The sequence below is a fragment of the Larimichthys crocea genome, chromosome XIV (assembly GCF_000972845.2).
Source record: "Larimichthys crocea isolate SSNF chromosome XIV, L_crocea_2.0, whole genome shotgun sequence".
NCBI classification, from domain to species: domain Eukaryota; kingdom Metazoa; phylum Chordata; class Actinopteri; family Sciaenidae; genus Larimichthys; species Larimichthys crocea.
The window spans coordinates 7,620,187-7,639,785 of NC_040024.1; the positions used below are offsets into that span (position 1 = coordinate 7,620,187).

Below are 19,599 nucleotides of genomic sequence, written 5' to 3' on the forward strand. Positions count from 1 at the left end.
CGATTTTTAACAATCTGACTACTTTAAATATAACTTTTTTAAAATAATAATAAAAAAAGTGAAATGAAATGTTGAGGGTGCTCGAGCATTGCATCAATATTTTGTAACTTCTGCTCCTCCTCTTCATCTTTCATCCTTCCTCTCTTCATCCCTTTTTCCTACTTTGCTTTTTCTTGAACTTTTTCCTCTCTTGAATACTTTTTGTCGTCTCGAGTCGGGTGGCAAATCTCACAATTACAATGATGTATTTTAATTATGTATTAGGGTTTGTTGAAGGGGAAACATTCCCAAACTCAAAGCCCTATCATTTGATTTTTCAGACTTCATTGTTCTATCTTTGCCTAATTTGTTGGACTATGTCTTTTGTTGCTGGTTCCCAATAATCAGCTGTTAGATTTGTAATTTCTTCCTAATTCTTGTGTTTAAGACACTAAAAAAACAAATCAGGAAAAATGCTAACAGCAACAAACTCTTCATCTAGCTCATTATCAGCAGAACGACGAAACTTTCTAAGGACACATTCAAGTGATAACTTATCGGACACGACACAAGATAGTACAGATGAAATCTGGCTCACACTGTTCCCTGCTCCATGCGTCATTATCTGTTACAAAAAGAGATAAATGAGTCTCATTGCTAAAAAAAAAATATTTATCATGAGATGTTTCTGGTTCAGTCACGAGGACAAAATATGTTTCAATGTCAATGAAACAACTGGCTGTTGCCAATTAAACCTTGTTTACGTGGCGATGCAGACGCCGTTAGTCAAGGTTAGAAAAAATGTTTCTCTTTTGGTTTCATTTTGAGTCACGATGACTAAACTTTGAGGTGAAGGCTGGATACGTTTGGTCCATATTTTTCAAATGGTTTCATCATATCTCAAAACAAAAAGCATAAAAGGCTAAATACTCCGACCTCCTACTGACTAATTTAAAGGTCCAGTGCGTAGGATTTAGTGCCAACCAAATGATAATACTGCTAATACTAACATACATAACATTATATATAATGCCAATAGACCCTCCTAAATCTTACACACTGGACCTTTAAGTGATATTTCAAATTTTTGCCATCGAGTGAAGCAGTGATATAACTTCCTGCTGTGTAAATTCATAAAAAAAACATTTCGGTATTATCAAAAATGTATTTGCACATATAAATACAAAAAAAAAAAAAAAAGCCTGGATAAGTGCATATCCCCAGTTATGAAAATCCCTTTAAAGTACTTAATAATGGCTGTACACTGGTGCAAACACGCCGGTCTGACGTCTAGTAGTTCACGGTCTCTGAGGTGGCGCGGTGGCTGGTGGAGCAGTGTCCCGCCCTGAAGAGGTGACAAAAGAAACAAGGAGGTTCTTTGTTACTGAGGTTGAAGTCCAAAGTAAAAGTGTTGTTGGTGGTCTTTGATTTTTACACCTGCATTGTGTCCTGACAAAGGTTTCAGGCAGTTTTCTTTAACTGTGACGCACTACAGAGTGAAATTAGTTCAACAAATAAATAAAGAATATGAATCTTACAAACACTTACAGTATTTTTTAGTAATTACAAAACACAGCATACGAACTGTCATTTTTAAAATCCCATGATTTTGGTTGATTTAGTTCGTAGATCTATAGCTTTTAGTTCTGCCCTATTGTAAAGCAGAAGTGCTATATAATTTATCATTATTATAGTACAAACATATAAGGTAATTCCTTCAGCTCTTCATAAGCATTTTTGTGCGAATTGAATTTAAGTAAATCTGAAGACAAATTTCAAGTTTGTTAACTGCCTGATCTACTTACAGTAAATACTTTACGTTAGCTTGTATGCCAACTTGCCGATATTACGATGAAAAAGGTAAAGTGACAACATTTAAGGCTAATTACGTTAATTTAATCAGATCTTCTTAAGCATGTGAGTGAGTAAATTGTAAATAAATTAAATTAGCGGGCTGCCTATTCTACTTAAATGTTTATTTGGACAATACGTTAGCTAGTATGCTAACGTGACATTCAGTTTTTTACAGTTACGTTAGCTAGTATGCTAACGTAACATTGTGACCTCTAAACGTAAAACTGTTTTTTACAGTTACGTTAGCTAGTATGCTAATGTAACATTGTGACCTCTAAACGTAAAGCTGTTTTTTACAGTTACGTTAGCTAGTATGCTAACGTGACATTGTGACCTCTAAACGTAAAGCTGTTTTTTTACAGTTACGTTAGCTTCTTACACCAATGATTTCACTTCTACTTGAGAGATGATGATACCTGCAGAGTCCCGTGGAGCATTCGTAGTTGTTCTGGCAGTAAGCGCCGAACGGTTTACTGTTCATGATCCTCCACAGCGGGGTCATCCGAGCTATCCTCCTCAGGGCGTGGACCCCGCTGGAATCTGCCCCCTGATCAGAGCCGGACTGTTGTTGGACCAACGGACCCGCACACACCTGGTGTACACAGACGAAGGTACAGAAATGTTCATTAGAAAAGAGCCAGACACACAGAATTAAGAGAGACTGGTTTATTACAGTAATACAACTACACTTAAAATAACATTTATTTATTCCCCGATTCCAAATCCAATTTATTTCATATCTACTCTTACAGCAACTGTTCTTAAATTGTGCTTTTTATCCTATAGGTTCTTTTCTTATTTGTTTTATTGTTTCTACTTTTTCTTTTAATTTCTAGTTTTTTATGAAACTGCTCTATTGTCTATTTCTGTTTTTACTCTGTTCTGTGAATCACTTTTGGATACAACTGAGTATGAAAGGTGCTATAGAAATAAATAAAGTTAAAGTTGAAAGTTGAATTCCTGCGAACGGTAGCTGCCGGTAGTTGTCAACTGGCGTCGCTGCGTTCGGGTAGTTTGGGAAATAAATGTGCAAATCAATAAAAAATAAATAATCTATATTATTGTCTGATTATAATCATATTAATGTGCTTTTTGCCAAAGCTTTCTATCGTGTCTGATCATCAGCCGGAGATTGGACCTTGAGTTCAGTTTATCCATTGGATTCATTTTACTACTTGAATCATCTGTTTTTAATGCATCAGCAAACTGTAAATGTACTTCAACAGAGCATTTATACATTTAGATTGAAACATTGCAATATTACATTTGTAGTACTTTCTTTTCTTTTTGTTAACGTGATGAAAACACCCTACTGCATTTACAAAATACATATATAATGCATATATCATTTAATTTGGATACACAGTGCAAAGCATGCATAACTAATATTTAAAACACTTTTGGTGACCACAGCTTTCTTGAATCTGGAAAAATCCACTCACCTGCTGAGCCAGCATTAACAGCACGACGCACAGTGCTACTGCTGCTTTCCTTTGGGTGAAGAAACTTTTCTCCTGCATCTTGACGGTGAGCCGGTAAAGGCTGATAAGTTTCTTCTCGGCGACCTGTGGCTCTTCAAGCTTGAGTAAAATTAAGATCTCAACCCAGCGAGGTTCCCGTGAACCGGCTCAGTCAAGGTTCAGGTTTTCATTAGTCGCAGGGGTTTGCTTGAAAGTCTCTTCAAGTCAGCCTGAGTCAGCGAACTCAGCTGTGGTACCAACTCTCCTTTATATAGCCGGGCCATGATCCCAGGAGAGAGGAGAAGCAAAGAGGGAGGGAGAGCGAGTCACAGCCCATGCCGTGTCGTCCACCCCTTTCTTTATCTCTCTTTTCTGGCCCAAATGTGACATTATGTGTTTGCAGAGAAGCAGTAACATCCTAAAACGAGGCCGTCTGACTCTTTTGTGATCTTTCTGTCCGTCCTTTACCGTCTTCTTCTTTCATTAACGTAACATCATGCAACGGCAACACCGACGCCGTTGGGTAAAAAGTGTTTAAAGAGGCTAAAAGGTCACTGGATGTGTGTGTGTGTGTCAATGCCACAGTGTGTGTGAATGAACTTGAAGCGAGATAAGGCTTTATCATTCGGCAGAGTCCGCGTGCCGCAGTCTACCTCTGCTTACCGATGACCCTGACCTGTCGCAATCCGGCAGTCCTACTTATACAACGTAGACCGACTGTACGGAGGCAGCAGGTACGTACACATGACCCACGGCACGTGACTTGTGTGTGTGTGTACACCTGTGTGCTCCATATATTTGAATATAAGTCCGGACTCGTGACAGTTTGAGGAATCATATCAATATCTGGCACGTAGCAGCAGCTGATATCACTGACTAGTCCAGCAGCAGTCAGCCCAGCTCGGCGTCTGTCTTTCAGCCTTTTATTTCACCAAGCTCTCACCAACCACTAAAAGTCAGTCCCACATTTACTCTTGTCCTCTGGACTCTGTCTTTTTCTCTTCTTATCTTCCTCCGTCAGCGTCCTCTTCCCTCTCTTCTCCTCTGCCATTACACCGGCTCTGTTCGTCGTCAGTGCTACCTGTAAACCTCTTCTTCTTCAGACGTTGGCAGCTATATATAAAATCATTGGGGTTTGTTTTGTATAGATGTAATCTATGAATCTATGCACGTGTTTGCGAAGCTTATACTTTTATAACAAAACCCCAGAGATGCATTAAAACATGCACAATGCAGTGCAATTTATTTCAAGTGCTTTTTTTCCCTGCTAATTATCTATTATTAGGAGGTCAGCTATTCATATGACTTCAATAGTCCTTTTATATATTTTTGAATCTCTGCATTTGAGCCTGATGTGACGTCACGTCTCACACAAAGACAGAACACCAACTTTTGGCTTTTTGTGTTCGATGAATCTGGAGCGGGGTAATGAAACACGTCGCGCCTGCATGCACTTGGCTGGATCTGCTCAAATGTCTTTAAAAACAGAACTTCAGTTCAGATTTCAAGGGTGACTCAGGGCAACCTGGAAGAGGCCCAGATGTTTCTATCCAAAGAGGCTGGATGCTTCAGGACAGTACAGTGGATTTAATCAGGCGATCACAGATGGATGTAATAGAAAATTCCTGCGCTGGTTCCTGTAAGGTTTGTTCATCGCCCCCAGAGGAGACTGACAGGAACCCCTGCATTACATAAACTCAGAACATCTGCATTATATATTTATATATATATCATCGCCGAGCATGACTCATCAGATTGTGCCTGACGGGCCGAGCAGCTGTGGTCGCGGAGGCATCGGAGTACCGTGACTGTCGTTCTGTGTGATAATGCAGGACAGATGCGAAATGTTGGACTCACGCAACATTTGAAGGGAGAGGCGTGCAAAGGAACAATTTCAGCTAATAAAAAACTGTTTGCACATCAAGTTTTATGAAGCTCCTAGCTCTTCGTGTATCTTTATATGATGGACAATGCAATTTTATTGCTTTATTTGCCCTTTTCTGCAATGTAATCCTCATCTAAGCAGACGCAGGCTCATGTTCTTTATCAGGTTCTTGAAATATCTACATATAATTTCTTCTGTGACAACACAGATTACACTAAATCTATGGTTAAAACAACTCATTCATGTATTTGTTATGATCAAAAACTGGCGAGTCGACAACTTTCAGCCAAACATCAAGCAAGGTCAAGCCAATATTACTTACAAGTCAACACCAGCAACTAAAAACCATTATGTCCATAGAGACAGACGGCTCCGGTTCTGGCACAACACCTTCTCCCGACCCGGAGCCCAAAGTTACATAGTGTGAGAACAGACGTACGAATGGCAGAGACACCGTTCAGCTGATCACAGGTAACAGACGTTAGTTTAGGAGAGAAAAGTGACAACATGCAGACTTTAAATCATCCGTCTGTGTGGTGAACAATCATAAAAACACTAACCAGGCTTGGGAGGCTCTTTAAACTATGCTGGGGAGAAATGTTGGCTTCACTGTGGCTTCTCAGCTGATTTAAATAAACTGCATGTTTCTAAATGAACCTTTGCTCTTGTTCAATGGGTTCAGTAAAGGTCTACTGTTCAGACTGTTTCGTCCAGTCTGAACTTTAAACTTTGATTGGCCTGAAGTAATAATTCCCCTGGACAAACGGATCGAAGGATGATTCCAGACATGACCTCGTGTAACCAGTTTTCCTGTGGACTGGGTGAATTTAAAAGAAACGAGTTACCCAGAAAGCCAGGCCTTGAGTCAAAGCCAATGATTCTCTGCATGTGGATGTGCAGCGCTTATCTCGTCACTCTCTCTCTTAAAAAGTAAAAATTATCATAAGTAAGCAATAAGCAAAGATTGTTTAGTCGGCTTTTATCTAGTGTCAAGTCCATTACCGTCCTCATAGATACATATATCACATATATCAAGGTACACTGGCATTTTTAGCAGCAGGTTTTAGAAGCAGGAGTCACTTTGTTTCACTGGAATCAATCGATAGATTCTGCAATTTGCATTTTAAATGTCACATGCTAAAAATGTCAATACGTTCCAGTAAGCATGCGTGTAAGTGCTGAAACTCTTGACTTGTTGCACCGTAGAGGATGGACAACATTACTAATCCACAACAATGACACATAGCATACACTGAAGGCCAACGGGTCTGATAGAGCGTTACGTAACACACTCTCACTTTGTTTAACAAGATCCAGTAACAGAACTCAACAGCAGGTTTTTTCTTTTTTCCCTCTGTGGCCTTCAGTCAAACATGAAGGAAGGAAGGAAGGAAAGAAACGACGAAGGGAAGGAAGTAAGGAAGGAAGTAAGGAAGGAAAGAAACGACAAAAGGAAGGAAGGAAGTAAGGAAGGAAAGAAACGACGAAGGGAAGGAAGTAAGGAAGTAAGGAAGGAAGGAAAGAAACGACAAAAGGAAGGAAGGAAGTAAGGAAGGAAAGAAACGACGAAAGGAAGGAGGGAAGGAAGGAAGTAAAGAAACGACGAAAGGAAGGAAGGACGGAAGGAAGTAAGGAAGGAAAGAAACGACGAAAGGAAGGAGGGAAGGAAGTAAGGAAGAAATGAAAGAAACTACGAAAGGAAGGAGGGAAGGAAGTAAGGAAGGAAGGAAAGAAACGACGAAAGGAAGGTGGGAAGGAAGTAAGGAAGGAAGGAAAGAAACGACGAAAGGAAGGAGGGAAGGAAGGAAGGAAAGAAACGACGAAAGGAAGGAGGAAAGAAAGTAAGGAAGGAATGAAAGAAACGACGAAAGGAAGGAGGGAAGGAAGTAAGGAAGGAAAGAAATGACGAAAGGAAGGAGGGAAGGAAGTAAGGAAGGAAGGAAAGAAACGACTAAAGGAAGGAGGGAAGGAAGTAAGGAAGGAAGGAAAGAAAAGACGAAAGGAAGGAGGGAAGGAAGGAAGGAAAGAAACGACGAAAGGAAGGAGGAAAGGAAGTAAGGAAGGAAAGAAAGAAACGGCGAAAGGAAGGAGGGAAGGAAGTAAGGAAGGAATGAAAGAAACGACGAAAGGAAGGAGGGAAGGAAGTAAGGAAGGAAAGAGGGGAGGAAGGAGTCACCTCTTCCTCGTCTGACACATCCCTCACGTGACGTTTTGTGTGTGTGTGTGTGTGTGTGTGTGTGTGTGTGTGTGTGTCGGCAGAGGAGGACACACACACACACACACACACACACACACATGAATTCCCTTGAGGAAAAGAAACCTGAGGGTTTCCAGTCACTGTTACACAAATGTTACGGTAACACAGCAGCGCTGAGCCTGAATTTTAAACATGTTTTCTTACCAAAAAAAAAAAAACAACAACAGTCCATTTATTAAAGAAAACCTCAGATTTGTTGCAGATGTACGTCCTTATTAGAAAATCAAGGTTTAGTTTATTAAACCTGAAACTGAACTGTTCTTCCAAAAACCCAGACAATAGACAATAAAAATTGAATTATCTATAACAAAACATAAAGCCCAGAGGTGTTTGACTTGACAGAGACACTGACGGTAATGTCTGAGTCACACTGGCATTCATTAACAACCTTCATAGATATCATCAGGGTCATATTGTGTCTCTGGGAAGTCGCATTCTCAATTGTTTCCCGTTAAACCATTGTTCCACTACGTGTGGGGGGAAAACAAGTTTACTGTTCCGAGGAAATCGGATTACTGTGACACAAAAACGTGTTAGCTGTAATCTAGTCAGGAAGCAACATCGAGGTCACGGCTCAGCAGAGAATCACAAACCTAAAGCAACATTATGTAACTTTCCTCCGGGTCAGGAGAAGTCACACACCACCAACTATTTCACTGATTCTGGTGAAAAAATTGACAGTAATTGACAAAAATACACGTAACACGTTCATATCGTGTTTGTACACTGACCACACTGATGTACGGGACTCATTTTTTACTGGACCCGTGGAGTCAGCTGACACGTTTGATCTTGGAGTGCTGTTATACTGAATATCAGCACAGCCGTGCCGATATTCAGTATAACGCCACGACCTCGAGTATGCAACAGTTCTACAAGCACCATTTATCAGCAGTGAACGTTAACAGCTGTAACTTTAATATAACGTCTTCAGAACACCTGGAAAAGGTTGCAGTGCTGTTATTTTCTATATCAGCACCTCTTGTCCAATCGGATTACTGTATGCACATACCTATCACGTTGTTTGCAGTCTTACATGTTTTTGGTACATTTCATCTTTTTTCTGTGTCAAGAGGTTATTCATTGAACACCAGTTATCTACTTATGTATGTCACAGATTGATTGTTTATGTCCACATTGACCTTTTTTTCCTTTCAGGTACCTCCCACATGACCTTCCACAGATAGTGAAGAAGAAGCATGCAAACCAGACACATGAACGTTTGAATGTTTGTCTGATCTTTGAATGTACAATTACTGTTTAAACTTTTATCTGTAGTTTTCCTGTGCGGTCGTTCAGGTTTCATAGGTGGATGTAGGATCTGTGGCGCACCAAGTTTTTGTTCTTGGTGAAGAGCGCCATCTGTTGGACTCAATGCAACAATGCACTGTCCTGAATGTTTGTGTTTTGTTCACTTTCACTCCAAAATTAAAGGTTTTATTTATTTATTATTAAATTGTACAGAAATCTTACATAAAACTCATTGAAACAATAATTCTTTGTTATATTTATGGTTAAAATGTCAAACTTTAAGCTTATTTACTGAGCTAAAATACTTGAATTTTGTATATTGTGACTAACTTTCCGCCGTCAACGTCCTCTTCGCTCATCGAGGCTGCTGATTACAAGTCAGTGTAGCATCAACGTGATTTAACAGACGACATTTAGTTTATGAGAGAAAGTTTATGCAAAAAAAAACGACAAATTACATTTTAGAAAACATGCATTTTTATTTTATTATTATTTGCTAATTTGTAATAAAATCTGCATTCCTTTCCACGATAACACTTGTTTGTTTTCTTTAACATTCCACACTGTTGCAACTCTTCTTAATTTTTTCCATTGTGTGCATTTTTTTTCCTAAGGCAGGCCGGTAGCAGCACATTTTTTTGTTTTTTTGTTTTTTGTTTTCCGTGTTCTTGGAGATCTTCCTCCCGTTATAAATATGTACAAAATGCTAAAGTTTAGATTGTTATCATCACACATCACACGGTCTTTACAGTTACATCCAACACGGTCAACCCCTCGTCCGTTAAAATTGTTTTTCTATGCAGTTTGTACAGAGGGATATGCCAACACGTTATCCAGAGACATTAAACACATGAACAGACTTCTCTGATGGTTCTTCTTGAAGATTGAAGCCCTGACGTGAAACACAGATCAGGATTTTAAAAGAAAAAGAAAAGAGGAACGATTATGTCCAATAGATGGATTTTACATCCTACAGACAAACTCCTGGACTGATGTTTGGTCAGTTTTATCAAGTTACTGTCAAAGTTAAATACATTTTGTTAGTTAGGAATAGCAAAGTTCACTTAAAGTTTGGTAAATTACCCTCAAATGGGTTAAAGTGCGTCCAAATTTGTCAGCTCCCTTTGGAAAACTACATTAGTGACTATGAATATAGCAGCCAACACACTCACCAGTCTGCACAGTGCTTTAAACAGATCACACAACAATTACCGCCCCCCAGAATAATCACTAAATACACACGAATACATACACATGAATCATCTGCATAGTTCTTTACAGGCCAGCGTTACAATCAGCAGCTGCCTTTTAAAGTGCTTCATCAGGGACGGTGAAGATCTGAGACCACAACAACTTCCTGTTTCCAGTGTCATGACCCACCAGAATCCGCCCCGCCGTTTTTGTCTCTTTTCTCAGCGCTTGAGTCGATCAAGTCTCTTAGCGACATGTGCACGACTCGGCCACCATGTCCTCCAGCTCCCGGTACTCCACTTTCTTCTTGTGCACGACCAGCACGCTCATGGGCATGTACTTGTAAGGCACGCATGACGGAGGGGGAACGTCACCGACGCCAAGGTCGTTGATGACCGTCTGGATGATGGCGTGGTTCGGGGAATGGTAGCCGTAGTGGAGCACCCGCGGGCAGTTGCCCTGGCAGAACCGCGGGTTGTACACCGGCGGAGCGATGAAGTAGTGACCCCAGCCGAGCTCGTCGAAGGAGAGGCGGAACGAGTGCAGCTTGCAGCGGTTCTTGGGAACGCTGGTTTTGCGTTTGTAGTTGGGGATATCCGAGACGATGGAGTCGGAGGGGGAGGTGGAGAAAGAAGAGGAGGAAGACATTGGGGCGTTTTTCAGAACGTCCAGCGAATGATCCTTGGACTCCGAAAGGTCTTTGGAGCGGCGACGGCGAACCGAAGGATGCCATAGCCCCATTTGCCTCATGATATTCTCCCCTTCAGTCCCAAGCAAGTCGCCCATCCAGTCCTTCACTTCCCTCTCCTCCTCAAGGTATAAAAGGAGAGACGGGACTTCAAGATGAGGTTCACCGCTCCATCTTTTACTTCCTTGAAGATGATTCCACCACCACCACAAGAGGCTGCCGTTCTCTTCAGGAAGCCTGGGCTCCGTGCACCAATACTGGGCTGTTAGGGTCAAGTGTCCCCCCGCGTCTTGGTTCTTCTCCCGCTGGACGTGTGCGGTGATGTCCGTCTCCGTCCACCGCTCATGGGGCTCCAGAGTGACCTGGCTCTCTTTGCCCAGCGAGGTGATCTGAGCCCTGCAGCGGGGTGGCTCGGGGGTCTGGGTGGTGCTCAAGGTTGTGGCGGAGGAGGGAGAGCGGAGATGGATGAACGAGGCTCTGACGAGCTGCTCCGAGGGAAGAGTGTCAACGTTGTACTGTACGGTGAAACTGTAGTGGTGGTCTGAAGGAGAGACGAAGAAGATCAGGAAAGACGTGAGACAAAAACACTATCAAGATGATCCAAAGTCCACAACATATGGAAATAACGGAATTTAAAACCCCAAAGTGAAAGAACGGACTTTGAGCTTCCTCGGTTCCATCGTTTATAGTTAAAAAACATTAGCCTTTGTAGCGTTACATAACTTTCAACTTCACGACATCTCAGAGGCAAATATTGGGCTTTTTAACTCCACATTTCTCTGACAGCTTTAGTTACTTTAAACTTTTCAAACGACCATTTTCAATCCCCAATTGTAGACTTGGTACCAGATGACCAGAACTCACTTGTAATATACTCATGAAGAGCGAATTTTTCTGATTTTAAAATTTCTCTGTTTAGTCCGACATGCAGTCACAAAGCTAAAATCACAGGTTTTCTTGACGTCATGTGACTTTTAGAGACAAATGTGACGATCTTATCGACCAAGACGCATTGCTTAAAATCAAACAAGCCAACAGTGTAAAAAAAATATAGACATGAATGCAGTTTCAAAAAAAGTACTTTTACTTTGAAATTTAAGTATTTTCATTAGTTTTACTTTGAAATGTAAGTATTTTCAGTACTTTTACTTTAAAATTTAAGTATTTTCATTAGTTTTACTTTGAAATTTAAGTATTTTCATTAGTTTTACTTTGAAATTTAAGTATTTTCAGTGCTTTTATTTTAAATTTTAAGTATTTTCAGTACCTTTATTTGAGTAAAGTACCTTTATGCTTCCACCACCACCTGTCTTCCACTATATAATCTGAGTCTCACCTCGTGACGCCGGCAGGTAGTGCACCGAAGACGCCGACGGTTTCAGCAGACGCACGGTGTTGGAGCCGAACTTTCGGTGCTGTTTGGGCCTGCCGTCCGGTTCGGCTGCGCTCTGGTACAAACTCAACATGAACTGCAGGTTCTGGTCCGCTTTCTGCTCGTCCGTGAGCGGCCGGTGGTGGTGGTGTTGGTGGTGCGCGTCTTTGTGCTTTTGTGCGCTCTGATGACTCCGACTGCTGCGCCTCAGCGCGAGGTGATGAGAGGCCGCGGCTCCGGTACAGGTAGAACAGAACAGGTGGATCAAAGAGGACAGGACGCAGACACGCACTAAGATGTGTGGAACGCGGGTCGCCCTCATGTTTGATATAAAACCTCTTGGTGCTAGCGAGCTCCACCGACGAGGCCAGAGTTGGCAACCATCCCCCGCACGGCCGAGGGCGTGATTCACAGGCTCACCTGCACACTGGCCGGTTTGGACATGACGATCAACTTCCTGAACTTCCACCTCGACCCCAATTAACCCCTCGGGTGTGCGCGAGCAGCCAACGGGAGCGCGTGGAAGACACGTGATTTTGTGCGTAAAACGTGGTGCGTAAAAAGTGCCAAAATGGATCCTATTGTTTTTTTACACAGTTGATCTCATGTAAATTGAAATACTGATATTTTACTCACTCTGAAATCATCAACACTCTATACACACCAAACCTCATATACATGCAAACATTTCATCAACTTTTTACGCCAGAATTTTACCGTAATAAGTAAAATTTTACGGTGCTTTACTGTACAATTAAGTCTCTAATATAAAATTCAAATTTATTTTGTATAAATTCCCCTTAAAATGATATATATACATATACATTATTTTTCAGGGCATATTTTACAGTCTTTTACTGTTTTTTTTCTTCTTTTGGAGTGAACAATGGGCTTTATTAGTTGTCAGTTGCTGGATCTAATGTGAGATTGGTACTTAGACGATGTTTGCTGTTGGACTCAGAGTCTGGATAGGAGACTCCTCTGTAGACGTGCAGTAAAAGGAACGTCGCATACAACAGTTTTAGCAACTTTTGAGAAATAAACGGGTGAAATTTAGAGCTAAAAGTCTCTTTTGGCGTTGGTTAAACATCAGTCGCACCGCCGCGTCCTGGATCATCTGAAAGGTCGAGGTCAGATCTAAGAAAATGTATCGAGTCTTTTTTTTTTTTTTTTTAAATCAGGTTTGACTGAAATCTGCAACTAAAAAAAATAAAACTTCACTTTTTAAAAAGGTCCAGTGTGTAACCCAGAACAGACTAAACAGTGGCCTTTTTCAGCCACCGTAGTTCGTCCTTCATGTTAGGAAGGAGAGGGTGACCACGGCCACGAGACCGCCTCTCAAATCCAACAAACTGGACCTTTAAAATATAAATGAAAGTAAAAAAAAAAGAAAAGAAAAAATATTTCAATCATTCAACCAGAATTACATTTAAACTTTTCTTACACTTTTTATTTGGACTACATTGTTGGATTTTTCAAAGTTCCGGATGAAAACTTTCAGTTTCAAATTGTTTTCTTCTAATCAGAAAAACTTTTATTTTCACTCATTTGTCCTCTCAGAGTTTCCAATCGTTGACATATTAACACACTGATCGGCATCAAAGAAATCTGAGGTGTTCCCCTTGTTGATTATAATCATACATACACATGATTTTTTTATTCATTTTCCACATTAAATTAGGATTTACTTCATATGCGTTATTGTACACTGAAAATCAACGGTGGAAAAAACAAAAAAAAAACAACAAATAAAATCTACATGGTTTACAAGGACATCGAGATAAAATGAATACAAAACAAGTCATAACCGTTAATCTGCTGCCATAATTCTACACTTTAGGAGTGTTGTGCCTACTTGTGCATGTTTACAACAACAACAGGCTCTTTCTATTTTTGTTTCAATGCAACAAAGCCGCATGCTTCTGGCGGGAATGTCTTGTGAAGCGCGAAGCTTTCTCTCAAGTGGTCGAGGTGCGTTTCTACGCAGACGACACTCGACTTCACGTTCACGACTAAAGCGCTTCCAGTTGGCGTAAAAAGAGATTAAAAGACAGCGAGGGGTTTAAACAAAAACAGGAAAATTAAGAGAAGATATTTGATAAATAAGAAAATAAATGATACAAAAACAATGGCAATATACAGCTTGTAACAGAGCGTACAGGATGAAGGAAACAAGGAAATGTCAGAGTCTATATTTTCAGTCATTTCAGTCAAAGCAGCTCATTTTAAAAGGTTATGTTACACAAGATTCAAACAAGACACTGTCGGGGTCCGGCTGTTAATCAACTCAAGCTTGCAAGTTGTGTTTTTCTAATTAAGAAAGTGACTTTTGTTCTTTTGTTCGACTAACACGATACAACATGAGGTTTCTGCTCTAGACAACCGAGAAAAAGACGAGATCCGGGCTGCAAAGAAACAAAAATCTGCATTCTCGTTTTGGTATAAACACTGAAAGCAGAACGCCACTTGTTTATTTTTTAACTACCCCCACATGCTTCGTTTTTTACTGCCCCCGCCCGCCCAGCTCAGTGCACCAGCTCCAGCTGGCTGGTGGAGAATGGAAGAACCCCGCTGACGTAGTAGGCAATGCCGAGAGAGAGGAGGGCGATGACCACCAGCAGCAGCAGGACCCTCCAGAAGCCCAGATCCTCCACAAACTCCTGCCAGGTGGTCCTGAAGCTGGACAGGACGCCCTCGCTGCTCTGCAGGTTGGGGTTGAGTAAAGAGTGGCTCTCCATCGCACTGAGACAGACGAGAGGAACAAAAACTGTCAACAGATCAGATCTTCACTCATATACGCAGCTCAGAAATATCTCACTCCACTGTTCAGCATGTTTACCTCTCACTGTCGGCCATCTGCATGGTCTCCAGTTTGGAGTGCGGTCCTCTGTTGAAGCCTTTCACCTCCTGCTCCTCCAGTCCTTCCAGCAGACGAATGGCGTCCTTGTTGACGCCGCGTCTCTTGGCCAGCACCAGAGGGGTCGATCCGTTGTGGTTACTGTAATGCAGGACAACAAACAGACACGAAGCGGTCAGAGCGAGGAGTGAAAAGGAACTGACTACTTGAGTTAACACTTGTTTCTTACCAGATGTCGATCTTCAGCCCGTTGGACACCAGGAACTGTATCGTGTCCACGTGACCGCACAGGTGCAGCGCCGTGTTTCCTTGATAATCCGTCGCCAACAGATCGGCTCCAAACTTGTGCAGGAGGCGGCATATGTCCACATTCCCTCTGGCGGCGGCTAGGTGCAGGCCGGTGCGGCCCCGGTTGTCGCGGATGTTTGGGTCGCATCCCGTCTCCAGGAGCCTCTTGGCGAACGGCAGGTCTCCGTCGATGCAGGCCTGCAGCAGAGGCACGTTGGTCTGCGACGAGTCGTTGATGAAGACATAGGACATGTCCGAGTGGGTATCAGAAAATTCCAGCGTACCTGTAGCGAGGACGAGAGAGAAGAAAGACGAGGTGAGTAAAGACATGATGGAGCTCATGAGACGGTTCTACAGTGAAAGTTCCTGCTATGATTTTACAGGCTGGTTCTGGTCTCTGCGAGTCTCTTCTTTAAGGACATACAGGTTCAGTATTGGTCCGGGTTTGTGGGCTTGGGTCTCCTGGATAAACCTCGGCCTCCTTTTGTCAATTTTCATAACATAGTGAACTCAGTGTTGACAGATTAATGTGCACGACCAAGTTATTCCCACATAGTTCTAAAATACTTTAGAAGCTACAAACTGAGACTCAGGTCTTCAATCTTTTGAGTCTGAACCCATTTAAAGCCGCTAAAATCGTCTCTAGATTTTTCTTTCTGGAACAAACATGATCTGTGTATGTGAGGTGACCTTGACATTTAATCTCCAACAATCAGAACTTCTGATACTTTCAAATCCAACACTCGACGACAAACCGTCATATTTCTTTTCTATGACCTGATAAACCCAGACACACCACCTGCAGAATTTGGAGTTACTTTCTCAGGTTATCGAAGATATTAATCGACTGATATCCTGTGACAGATGCTCACAATCTCCCAGTGATCCATATGTTATGCCCCAAAAAAACTGAGGCAACTTTTCTGGGGTTATTTCTGAGATACTAGAGCTGACAGTCACCGATGATTGGCATATTTGGCAATCATGTTTCGGGTCAAAGAGTCACATCGTCTCGCAGAAGATTCTTCTTTTTGGCCTCGTGATGACGTCTTCGTTACGACTTGGAGAAATTCAAATTCTCACTGTGGGGGTCCACTGGGAAGTTTTGAAATCACTGGCAACCATTTATCTCCAACTTTAAGAGTTTTTCCCACTCTCTCTCCAATGTTTGGTTGGTTGGTTAACTCCGTCGAGCTGTCGCTTAGAGCCATGATTCTCAAACTGGGGTCCCCATAACGCTCGCTCACATTTAGGTTTAGGACATTTAAAAACTCCTGAAATTACGTAAATCTGGACAGGACACACTTGCAGCTCCCGCAGCTGATCACATTAGCACAACGGACACTTCAACAAGCGATGCAAAGTGTTCCGGCCACCGCTGGCTGCCGTTTAGCGTGTACTAATTGTGTTTCCAGGAGTGATTCTGCCGGTTAGGTAAAACCAGCTGTGTGATTCCCCGTCGAGGATTGGTCCTTTTTGGAGCTAGGACCGCCCAGTATCTGGTTGTTGTACCCTGGCGTCTGTGATTGGCGACTAATCGGGAGTCCTCAATCAACCCCAGCTGCATTTTAAATAGTTTGTGTGTCCGCAGTTCAGGGTGGCTTTGAACCTGTGATCAGCGCGCCTCGCTTCAAACGTTATTTCGTGTATTGGTTATTAGTTCCCAGAGCTTTTTTGTTATATTTCTTTGTGTATGCACACCCTCCTTTTGGTTAATTAAACTCCTGACATCAACCCGAACCTGTCCACTTCATTTCCTATCCTTATCAAATGTTAGTGCTCTCCAAAACGAGCCGGGTCGAAACACAAAGGCCAAAAACATGATGACAGTTGACTCAAGTTTGGTTTTATTGAGAACGACGATGGTGGAAAAATGGGTCATGCATCTTCAGCTACTTGCAAATGAAGCTATGAATCCAGCCAAGCCATAAAATATAAATAATGCCTATGGCATCTAGGAGTAAATAATGGCAGTGAGGACTGTAAGTAGTGGTGGACGGATCGATCCAAATATCGATATTATCGAGTTGGTATCGGAACGATACTAGCCTGGTGATCGATTCTTTACTATTCTATTTTTTACTATTACTATTTTACTATTTCCTCTGTGCATGAAAATACAACAGAAGAACCGCGTGGCTGAATTTTCAAGCCGAAAACGAGACAACAGCAAAATGTGGGATTTGTAAAAAAGCTAGTCAGGTATAGTGGAATCACTACCGATTTATATAAACATAAACTTTGTCCTAATTCTGTCTGAAACGTCACAAAAAAACACTTAAGGTCCTAAAAATTAATTGAGATTCAGCAATTTAATGACGCATCCACTTTATTTATTGAAAAGTATCGGTGATACTGGTCCGCTACTGGTATCGATGGATGGATACCAAAATATCGTACACCACTAACTGTAAGGGGCCCCCTGGCCCCCCAAAAAGTCTGAGACCGCCCCTGTCTTGGAGGATAAATGCACCGTATATAATGTGTTTGTCTTGTTTCTGTTACAAACAAAAGATGTGGCATGAAAAACAACATTTATGCGGCTTTAAATGACAATAAAACACTTTATAAAGGACGCTTCAGCTTTGGAGCAGCTTTAAATGGACTATTTTATTATTATTATTATTATTTTTGTTTACACGTTAGATGCATCATCTGTCTGCAACACCGATAAACCTGCAGGATGAAGTTCTCAAAGGTTCAGCCTCGTCTGTCTGTTTTCACACGGATGAGCTAACGATTAGCCTGCGAGCTAACTGCACGTCATTTGAAAACAAAAACAAAAAAAAAACGGATCAAAATGCGGGTTAACCGCAACATGCGTGAGCCAGCTCGTGCCACAGACGCTCCGTCGGTTGTCGGTGACGTAACTCACCTGTTAGTCTGTCACCAAACCAGAAGAAAAAACAAACTTCGCGTTTCCCTCCCGAGCTAACGGCTAACGGCTAGCTGCTGCTGTTGTTGTTGTGATGCTAGGCTTTCCGGTGGCTGCTGGGTAATATCCGGATGTGTGTGTGTCTCTTTAATAGCGATGGGAAGTTCGGTTCTTTTTAGGGAGTCGGGTCATTTGTCTCAGAATCAGAATCAGAATCACTTTAATAATCCCAATTTTACAATACTCCAGTATACAAACAAACAAAAACAACATATGTAAACACGTAACCATCTATTAAGAACAATATATATATACAAATATAAATATAACAGCTAGCAGGTCAACATCCGGGCTACTCTGTGCTCCTTTACACCTTTCTCATCTTATGTCCTCCTCTGTAAGTCGCTTTGGATAAAAGCGTCTGCTAAATGCAATGTAATGTAATGTAATACAGAGCTGTTCTTTAGTTGTGATGTGACCGGGATTAGGATTGAGATAGATAGATTGGGAAGTTCGGTTCTTTTTTAGGGAGTCAGATCGTTTGACTCAAGTCAAAGTGATGGGAAGTTCGGTTCTTTTTTAGGGAGTCAGATCGTTTGACTCAGTAGCAATAGGAAGTTCGGTTCTTTTTAGGGAGTCAGATCATTTGACTCAGTAGCGATGGGAAGTTCGGTTCTTTTTTAGGGAGTCAGGTCATTTCACTCAAGTCAAAGTGATGGGAAGTTCGGTTCTTTTTTAGGGAGTCAGATCGTTTGACTCAGTAGCAATAGGAAGTTCGGTTCTTTTTAGGGAGTCAGATCATTTGACTCAGTAGCGATGGGAAGTTAGGTTCTTTTTTAGGGAGTCAGATCGTTTGACTCAGTAGCAATAGGAAGTTCGGTTCTTTTTAGGGACTCAGATCATTTGACTCAGTAGCGATGGGAAGTGCGGTTCTTCATTCAGAATCAGAAATACTTTAATAATCCCAATTTTTGTTACAATACTCCAGTATACAAACAAACAAAAACAACATATGTAAACACCATATTAAGAACAATATATATATCAAAGGTCCAATGGTGCTGCAGGCAGATGTTGGTTTGCAGAGGGAGGGATGTACTGGACAACGATGATGACATGCGGGATCTCTCTCACCAGATAGTATGGACAGAGTCCGACGGCTAGCAGGTCAACATCCGGGCTACAGAGCGGTTCTCTTTAGTTGTAATGTGACTGGGATGACACCAAATCAGTAGTGATGGGAAGTTCAATTCTTTTTATGGAGCCGGATCATTTGACTCAGTAGTGTGTCACGACCTCAGACACAGTTCTGATAGACTCAAATGCACTACTCTGGGACTGATGACGAGGTAATCAAAAAAGTATTTATTAGCCAAGAAGCTAACAAAAGGCGCTCTCAAGGGAGATAAAAAACTTCAACTTCAATCTAAACATGAGAATACCGGAACACGCTTGACATACACTACAAGACGAACTGACAAAGACAAAGGGAGACAAGGACTTTTTAAACATGAGGTGATAGAAAACAGGTGAAACCAATCAGCGGCGGGGCAAATAATTACAAAGGAGACGAGAGGGAAAAGGTGAGTACAAGTTGCAGCTTGTAAAAGATCAGTTAATATATTATTATCAATTTTTTAGG

The 19,599-nt window shown here is 41.6% G+C and overlaps 3 protein-coding genes across 3 annotated transcripts; all 3 read right to left on the reverse strand.

Moving 5' to 3' along the window:
* Positions 1-1,179: 1,179 nt before the first annotated feature.
* leap2 (liver-expressed antimicrobial peptide 2) lies at positions 1,180-3,520 on the reverse strand. The gene is given in 3 exon segments (NM_001303342.1): positions 1,180-1,324; positions 2,250-2,425; positions 3,276-3,520. Coding segments are annotated over 3 exon segments (309 nt in total). The 5' UTR covers positions 3,354-3,520; the 3' UTR covers positions 1,180-1,269.
* Positions 3,521-9,140: 5,620 nt separating this feature from the next.
* On the reverse strand, positions 9,141-12,429 carry bmp15 (bone morphogenetic protein 15). Its single transcript, XM_010750802.3, has 2 exons — positions 11,902-12,429; positions 9,141-11,106 (listed from the first exon to the last, which is right to left on the reverse strand). The coding sequence occupies exons 1-2, from the start codon at positions 12,257-12,259 to the stop codon at positions 10,124-10,126; spliced, it is 1,341 nt and encodes a 446-aa protein (XP_010749104.3). The 5' UTR covers positions 12,260-12,429; the 3' UTR covers positions 9,141-10,123.
* A 1,133-nt stretch (positions 12,430-13,562) lies between these two features.
* Positions 13,563-18,101, reverse strand: LOC104935017 (ankyrin repeat domain-containing protein 46). Its single transcript, XM_019260449.2, has 4 exons — positions 17,958-18,101; positions 15,024-15,366; positions 14,777-14,935; positions 13,563-14,679 (listed from the first exon to the last, which is right to left on the reverse strand). Exons 2-4 carry the CDS (start codon positions 15,332-15,334, stop codon positions 14,463-14,465), a joined length of 687 nt encoding a protein of 228 aa, XP_019115994.1. The 5' UTR covers positions 15,335-15,366; positions 17,958-18,101; the 3' UTR covers positions 13,563-14,462.
* Positions 18,102-19,599: the final 1,498 nt, after the last annotated feature.

Coding starts and splice junctions, on each gene's coding strand:
- bmp15 (XM_010750802.3), bottom strand. CDS start 12,259: ATGAGGGCGACCCGCGTTCCACACATCTTAGTGCGTGTCTGCGTCCTG. Junction 11,107..11,901: donor CTACCTGCCGGCGTCACGAG/GTGAGACTCAGA, acceptor TCTCTCCTTCAG/ACCACCACTACAGTTTCACC.
- LOC104935017 (XM_019260449.2), bottom strand. CDS start 15,334: ATGTCCTATGTCTTCATCAACGACTCGTCGCAGACCAACGTGCCTCTG. Junction 14,936..15,023: donor GGGCTGAAGATCGACATCTG/GTAAGAAACAAG, acceptor CCTGCATTACAG/TAACCACAACGGATCGACCC. Junction 14,680..14,776: donor CAGATGGCCGACAGTGAGAG/GTAAACATGCTG, acceptor CGTCTGTCTCAG/TGCGATGGAGAGCCACTCTT.